Source organism: Fundulus heteroclitus, chromosome 24 (genome assembly GCF_011125445.2).
Source record: "Fundulus heteroclitus isolate FHET01 chromosome 24, MU-UCD_Fhet_4.1, whole genome shotgun sequence".
In the NCBI taxonomy this organism is placed as follows: domain Eukaryota; kingdom Metazoa; phylum Chordata; class Actinopteri; order Cyprinodontiformes; family Fundulidae; genus Fundulus; species Fundulus heteroclitus.
In genome coordinates this window covers 12611198-12619882 of record NC_046384.1, presented here as the reverse complement: position 1 = coordinate 12619882, position 8685 = coordinate 12611198, and the positions used below count along the sequence as shown (strand labels likewise).

The 8685-nt window shown below is 38.4% G+C and overlaps 1 protein-coding gene across 5 annotated transcripts; it reads left to right on the top strand.

Annotated features, from left to right (window-relative positions):
* Positions 1 to 882: 882 nt before the first annotated feature.
* On the top strand, positions 883 to 7773 carry LOC110367468 (eukaryotic translation initiation factor 5B-like). Of its 5 annotated transcripts, none has more exons than XM_036128156.1 (3): positions 884 to 1823; positions 2235 to 2348; positions 4338 to 7773. In XM_036128156.1, the coding sequence occupies exons 1-3, from the start codon at positions 981 to 983 to the stop codon at positions 7440 to 7442; spliced, it is 4062 nt and encodes a 1353-aa protein (XP_035984049.1). In that variant the 5' UTR covers positions 884 to 980; the 3' UTR covers positions 7443 to 7773. The 5 variants fall into 5 exon arrangements, with proteins under 5 accessions (XP_035984050.1, XP_035984049.1, XP_035984046.1 ...); XM_036128153.1 differs by having other exon boundaries at positions 902 to 1830; positions 1975 to 2348; XM_036128154.1 differs by having other exon boundaries at positions 902 to 1830; positions 1975 to 2477; positions 4467 to 7773.
* The last annotated feature ends 912 nt before the right edge of the window (positions 7774 to 8685 follow it).

Genomic DNA, 8685 nt, shown 5'->3' with positions numbered 1-8685 from the left:
TCCACCCTGATAAAGAGGTTTTCTGTGATTTGTTTACACTTAGTTTGAGCTTGTTGTTTGAAATTTGTTGAATCATTAAAAGCAGTTAGTTATCAATCAGTAGCAGCATTTAATTTTTTAGCCATTATAGCCTGGGATCAGTAAATCCTTCATATCTATATTACTATTATTTGCTGTATAAATTTCCATTGGACCCTGCTATAAAGACTCTGTACCCCTCTTTGCCACACTCCACATGTTGTGCGCATGTGCAATGATTTCTACTGATTTATCATACTGGGCATGACCCAGGGACTCCCTGTAGGAAAAATTCAGTTTTTCCCGTTTCCGTCTTTGAATTATTACGCTCTTGAACCCGTTTTCAAGTTCTGCCGTTGCCAGAGAAAACATTTGGCATTGACGTGTAAACAAGGCTTCAGCAACACGGAACCCAGAGAGAGCGGAACCAAAAGAATCCCAAAAAATAATAAAAATGGTCCCCTGTTTGACCGTTGCCTAGCAACATGGTTAAAGAAATTCATGTTGCTTATAAGCCAGATGATTGAAACACACTTCCAAAGCTTATTGTTATTTGTTTGTTTGTTTACAAATACTATGATATCTCTTTTATGGGACATTCAGTATAAAGCAACACAAACACATGCACAAGAATTTTTCAAAAAATGTTCATGTATGATCTGATTGTGAACATTTCCTTTTTTCATCTAAAATTAAAAAGTTGGTTTTATGTTTAGACGTACCATTTCTAAAGATATAAAACAGTGGCTTCGTGAACATGTGATCAAAAGAATCTATGACATCACAGCACATGACATCACAGTAGAGTGTCAAAGGCAACATTCCGTGACATCATAAGAGTGTGACAGATAGCCTCTCAGTCACAACACCTTTAGCGATCGACCGTGACACATTTGCCTTGGAAATTATTTTTCTCCTCACAAGTTGTTCAACTTTGGAATCTGATACAAGCAAAAGTTAAAATGAAGTCAAGCAAGCCTACAATTGAGAAGGAGACATGGGGCGATATTGTAGAAAGAGAATTAGGAGTGCCTCCTGAGGGGATTATCATCTATCCCTATGAAGGTGAAGATGATTTTGATGATTTTGACTCCTACGACAGAGGCAGTGAGAAGAACAGCTACCCCCCTGAGAGAACATGTGAAAACAGCAAGGAGAAGGATTACTCTGACAATCACACCTCAGAGTGCATCAAGGATGTAAGTTTTTCTGCTTCTGAGCAGCAAACCCCTACCGATCAGAGGGTTTCTAGAGAAAACGTCAAACGGCAAGGTGTCTCAAAAGAATGTGATCACGAAGCATCCTTAGAAAAGCAGAGTTATTCAAAGGAAACTCTGATCTCTACACCTCCACTGGTCCCTGAAAAGCAAACGATCCCTGAAACACAGGAGACCCAGGACCAACAAGAGAAGAAACAGCCATTTGAGTATTTGAGCAACAAGACGATAATAGTACCACTGGACAACTGGTTTGAGTCTGAGTCTGAGTCAGAGTCAGAGTCAAAAACCCAAATGGTTCAAACGCCATATATTTTATTTGACCCCTCCTTTAACCAACTATCTGCAATTTACCCACCGGGTTATTTCGACTATTATGAAAAGAAAGCTCAAAAAGCTGCTAGCAAGAAGGGGAAAAAGAAAGAGGTCATTGAAGAAGTTAAGGTGTCTGAAACACTACAAAATGGAGATGAGCAAAAGCCTTCTAAGAAACCTAAACGTAAGAAGAAACAAAAGACATCTTTGGAAACTGCTTCTGGACCTGAAACCCTCAAAGATCAAGAGGTTTCTGGAGAAAATACTGGACAGGAGGAAGTTTCAGTGCAGGAAAATGAAGGTGTTCAGGCAGCTTCCTTAGAAAAGCAGACTTGCACAAAGGAAAGTCCAATCTCTACACCACCGCTAGTCCCTGAAAAAGAAATGATCCCTGAAACACAGGACAATACTGAACAGGAAGAAGTTTCAACACCAGAAATAGTCAAGGATCGGTCGGTTTCCTTCCAAAATGAGATCTGTACAAATGAAACTGTGATATCTAAACCACAGGAGGTTGTTGAAGAAGTTAAGGTCTCTGAAACACTACAAAATGGTGAAGAGCAAGGAGAGAAAAAGCCTTCTAAGAAATCTAAACGTAAGAACAAACAAAAGACATCTTTGGAAACTGCCTCTGGACCTGAAACCCTCAAAGATCAAGAGGTTTCTGGAGAAAATACTGAACAGGAGGAAGTTTCAACACCAGAAATAGTCAAGGATCAGTCTGTTTCATTACAAAATGAGATCTGTACAAATGAAACGGTGATATCTAAACCACAGGAGGTAGTTGAAGAAGTTAAGGTCTCTCAAACACTACAAAATGGTGATGAGCAAGGAGAGAAAAAGCCTTCTAAGAAATCTAAACGTAAGAACAAACAAAAGACATCTTTGGAAACTGCCTCTGGACCTGAAACCCTTAAAGATCAAGAGGTTTCTGGAGAAAATACTGAACAGGAAGAAGTTTCAGTGCTGGAAAAAGAAGGTGTTCAGGCAGCTTCCTTAGAAAAGCAGACTAACACAAAGGAAACTCCAATCTATACACCACCGCTAGTCCCTGAAAAAGAAACGATCCCTGAAACACAGGACATACTGCATCAACACTCAGAAAATATCCAGGTGGAACATTTAACTGAGGTCTCTGACAATCAAACTTCAGGAAGCACTCAGGAGGAAAGAGTCACACAAGCTTCTGACAATCAATGTTCTGAGGTTGCAGTGATTCATCCCACTATTCAGCAGGACACAAAGGATTGGACTCGCACCTACAAGTCTGCTGCCTTCAGAACACGTCAAGATAACAGGCGCTGGTACTGCTATGAGTACTCAGTCCCACCATACCCCAACCCATATACCATTAGGTATGAAAGGAGAGCTCAAAAAGGCAAGGAAAATCCACTATTTGGTCTTGGTGAGGTGCAAGAAAGATTTTTGCAGATGTTTAACAACTCCCAAAATCCTGCCCCTACGCCTTACCCTAGGCCGCCACCAGAAGTTTCAACACCAGCAATGGTTTCTGGAGAAAATACTAAACAGGAAGAAGTTTCAGCGCTGGAAAAAGAAGGTGTTCAGGCAGCTTCCTTAGAAAAGCAGACTAACACAAACGAAACTCCAATCTCTACACCACCGCTAGTCCCTGAAAAAGAAACGATCCCTGAAACACGGGACATACTGGATCAACACTCAGAAAATATCCAGGTGGAAAGTTTAACTGAGGTCTCTGACAATCAAACTTCAGGGAGCACTCAGGAGGAAAGAGTCACACAAGCCTCTGACAATCAACGTTCTGAGGTTGCAGTGATTCATCCCACTATACAGCAGGACACAAAAGATTGGACTCGCACCTACAAGTCTGCTGCCTTCAGAACACGTCAAGATAACAGGCGCTGGTACTCCTATGAGTACTCAGTCCCACCATACCCCAACCCATATACCATTAGGTATGAAAGGAGAGCTCAAAAAGGCAAGGAAAATCCACAATTAGGTCTTGGTGAGGTGCAACAAAGATTTTTGCAGATGTTTAACAACTCCCAAAATCCTGCCCCTATGCCTTACCCTAGGCCACCGCCACCACCACCTTATCTTCGCCAGATGTACGACCTTCAACAACATCTAAAATATATGGAGGATGTATTTATAAACTGCTTATTACTTTCTAACCAAGCTGATAGAAGACTGTGGGCAGAGAAAAAATACAATGACTGTTTGACGCAGCTCCACTTTTATGAAGGGATCCTTAAAGACTCAAAAGAATCTCCAAATTTGCCCAAGTTCCCCGAAGTGCCAAAAAATGGAGAAAAGTGTAAATGTCAGGCCAAATTGGAGAAGATCCAACTGGAAAATATGGAGGTACAGCAATACTTAATGAAGCAGGCAAATGAGATGCATCATGCCACTCTTTTGCTAAATGCTGAACTCAACCACAAAGAGGAGTTGCTGAAGAAAAAGGACTCAGAACAAAGACAAGACGAAAAGCAGACAGTTTCTGTAGAAATTCAGACAGATTCACAGGAAGCCTCACAGCTGAAAGCAACCAGCTATCAAACCATTTCAACACAAACTGAGGTGGATGTACAGGAAACTAAATGTGAAATAATCCCAGTCTATCAAACCATTTCAACACAAACTGAGGTGGATGTACAGGAAACTAAATGTGAAATAATCTCAGTCTATCAAACCATTTCAACACAAACTGAGGTGGATGTACAGGAAACTAAATGTGAAATAATCCCAGTCTATCAAACCACTTCAACACAAACGGAGACAGCTTTATTGCTAAATGTTGAAGTTAAGGTCTCTGAAACACTACAAAATGGAGATGAGCAAGGAGAGAAAAAGCCTTCTAAGAAATCTAAACGTAAGAAGAAACAAAAGACATCTATGGAAACTGCCTCTGGACCTGAAACCCTTAAAGATCAAGAGGTTTCTGGAGAAAATACTGAACAGGAGGAAGTTTCAACACCAGAAATAGTCAAGGATCAGTCGGTTTCATTACAAAATGAGATCTGTACAAATGAAACCGTGATATCTAAACCACAGGAGGTTGTTGAAGAAGTTAAGGTCTCTGAAACACTACAAAATGGAGATGAGCAAGGAGAGAAAAAGCCTTCTAAGAAATCTAAACGTAAGAAGAAACAAAAGACATCTTTGGAAACTGCCTCTGGACCTGAAACCCTCAAAGATCAAGAGGTTTCTGGAGAAAATACTGAACAGGAGGAAGTTTCAACACCAGAAATAGTCAAGGATCAGTCGGTTTCATTACAAAATGAGATCTGTACAAATGAAACGGTGATATCTAAACCACAGGAGGTTGTTGAAGAAGTTAAGGTCTCTGAAACACTACAAAATGGAGATGAGCAAGGAGAGAAAAAGCCTTCTAAGAAATCTAAACGTAAGAAGAAACAAAAGACATCTTTGGAAACTGCCTCTGGACCTGAAACCCTCAAAGATCAAGAGGTTTCTGGAGAAAATACTGAACAGGAAGAAGTTTCAACACCAGAAATAGTCAAGGATCAGTCGGTTTCCTTACAAAATGAGATCTGTACAAATGAAACGGTGATATCTAAACCACAGGAGGTTGTTGAAGAAGTTAAGGTCTCTGAAACACTACAAAATGGAGATGAGCAAGGAGAGAAAAAGCCTTCTAAGAAATCTAAACGTAAGAAGAAACAAAAGACATCTTTGGAAACTGCCTCTGGACCTGAAACCCTTAAAGATCAAGAGGTTTCTGGAGAAAACACTCAACAGGAAGAAGTTTCAACACCAGAAATAGTCAAGGATCAGTCCGTTTCCTTACAAAATGAGATCTGTACAAATGAAACGGTGATATCTAAACCACAGGAGGTTGTTGAAGAAGTTAAGGTCTCTGAAACACTACAAAATGGAGATGAGCAAGGAGAGAAAAAGCCTTCTAAGAAATCTAAACGTAAGAAGAAACAAAAGACATCTTTGGAAACTGCCTCTGGACCTGAAACCCTCAAAGATCAAGAGGTTTCTGGAGAAAATACTGAACAGGAAGAAGTTTCAACACCAGAAATAGTCAAGGATCAGTCCGTTTCCTTACAAAATGAGATCTGTACAAATGAAATGGTGATATCTAAACCACAGGAGGTTGTTGAAGAAGTTAAGGTCTCTGAAACACTACAAAATGGAGATGAGCAAGGAGAGAAAAAGCCTTCTAAGAAATCTAAACGTAAGAAGAAACAAAAGACATCTTTGGAAACTGCCTCTGGACCTGAAACCCTTAAAGATCAAGAGGTTTCTGGAGAAAACACTCAACAGGAAGAAGTTTCAACACCAGAAATAGTCAAGGATCAGTCCGTTTCCTTACAAAATGAGATCTGTACAAATGAAACGGTGATATCTAAACCACAGGAGGTTGTTGAAGAAGTTAAGGTCTCTGAAACACTACAAAATGGAGATGAGCAAGGAGAGAAAAAGCCTTCTAAGAAATCTAAACGTAAGAAGAAACAAAAGACATCTTTGGAAACTGCCTCTGGACCTGAAACCCTCAAAGATCAAGAGGTTTCTGGAGAAAATACTGAACAAGAAGAAGTTTCAACACCAGAAATAGTCAAGGATCAGTCCGTTTCCTTACAAAATGAGATCTGTACAAATGAAACGGTGATGTCTAAACCACAGGAGGTTGTTGAAGAAGTTAAGGTCTCTGAAACACTACAAAATGGAGATGAGCAAGGAGAGAAAAAGCCTTCTAAGAAATCTAAACGTAAGAAGAAACAAAAGACATCTTTGGAAACTGCCTCTGGACCTGAAACCCTTAAAGATCAAGAGGTTTCTGGAGAAAATACTGAACAGGAGGAAGTTTCAACACCAGAAATAGTCAAGGATCAGTCCGTTTCCTTACAAAATGAGATCTGTACAAATGAAACGGTGATATCTAAACCACAGGAGGTAGTTGAAGAAGTTAAGGTCTCTGAAACACTACAAAATGGAGATGAGCAAGGAGAGAAAAAGCCTTCTAAGAAATCTAAACGTAAGAACAAACAAAAGACATCTTTGGAAACTGCCTCTGGACCTGAAACCCTCAAAGATCAAGAGGTTTCTGGAGAAAATACTGAACAGGTAGAAGTTTCAACACCAGAAATAGTCAAGGATCAGTCGGTTTCCTTACAAAATGAGATCTGTATAATTGAAAAGGTGATATCTAAAGCACAGGAGGTAGTTGAAGAAGTTAAGGTCTCTCAAACACTACAAAATGGAGATGAGCAAGGAGAGAAAAAGCCTTCTAAGAAATCTAAACGTAAGAAGAAACAAAAGACATCTTTGGAAACTGCCTCTGGACCTGAAACCCTTAAAGATCAAGAGGTTTCTGGAGAAAATACTGAACAGGAGGAAGTTTCAACACCAGAAATAGTCAAGGATCAGTCCGTTTCCTTACAAAATGAGATCTGTACAAATGAAACCGTGATATCTAAACCACAGGAGGTTGTTGAAGAAGTTAAGGTCTCTGAAACACTACAAAATGGAGATGAGCAAGGAGAGAAAAAGCCTTCTAAGAAATCTAAGAAGTCGGTTTTCTCCCTTTCAGTTTCTGCTAAAAGGGAGAGTGGTCAAAAGGAAAAGCAGACTTCAAAAGCGCTGAAGGTAAGCGAAAGAGAAAAAGCCTCTAAATTTCAAAAGAAATCCATCCAGAAAGAGAAGGAGACAAAGTCTAAAAAGTCTCGAGACGCTGTAACATCCCCTCCACAGATGGAGATTAAAGAAGTGGAAGATGCCATCCACACACAGGCAGCAGAAGAGGGGCTTGTGCAGGACAATAATCCTAAACAAGCTGATAGCATAGTAAAAAAGGTTTCACTGTGGAAGCGTATCAAAAAGGCCATGACTCCATCAAATTGGTGCCGGTGCACAGGCAGGAAGGAAAACCAGCCACAATAGACTTTTACATTTTAAATAGGGTGGGCAGGGTAGTTTTGTATTAATTGGAGAGTGCAAATTAAAAAGCTAAGGCTGCAGATTGGGAAATGTCTCCCTTAGCATGCGTGGGTTTTTGATACTGAACATCCACTGTTAAAAACTAACGGGTTAGCAAAAAGGATGAAATCATTGTTGATGGCATGTAAAAAGATTTGTAAAAGCAAGGGCATACACGGTTAGTTTTAACCCTATATGCGTGGGTTCACTCCGGGTGCTCCGGCTTCCCCCACATGGTCCAAAAACATGCATTATCAGCCATGATAGGCCCCTTATTTCTGATTCGATGGTAAAATAAAATACTAACTATTAATAAAGGGTTTTTTTCAGCTAAAAAAAATAAACAAAAGTAATTAAATCACTAGACATGAGCAAGGGGCAGAAAAGGAGCCTCTACAATTTATAGATATACAAAGAAAGATATACAAAGAAAGATATACAAAGAAAGATATACAAAGATACAAAGATAGATAGATAGATAGATAGATAGATAGATAGATAGATAGATAGATAGATAGATAGATAGATAGATAGATAGATAGATAGATAGATAGATAGATAGATAGATAGATAGATAGATAGATAGATAGATAGATAGATAGAGAGATACATAGATAGATAGATAGATAGAGAGATACATAGATAGATAGATAGATAGATAGATAGATAGATAGATAGATAGATAGATAGATAGATAGATAGATAGATAGATAGATAGATAGATAGATAGATAGATAGATAGATATAGAAATAGATAGATAGATAGATAGATAGATAGATATAGAAATAGATATATAGAGATAGATAGATATAGATAGATAAATATACATATAGAGAGATAGATAGATATAGATAGATAGATAGATAAATATACACACACATATATATATATATATATATATATATATATATATATATATATATATATATATATATATATATATATATATATATATATATATGTAGAGAGAGAGAGAGATACATAGATATATAAATATAGAGAGATAGATAGATAGATAGATAGATAGATAGATAGATAGATAGATAGATAGATAGATAGATAGATAGATAGATAGATAGATAGATAGATAGATAGATAGATAGATAGATAGATAGATAGATAGATAGATAGATAGGGTTTAAAATGGTTTATACAAGGGAAAGCTGCTGGGATTTACAGCAAAATATAATATGCATATGTTGTGCC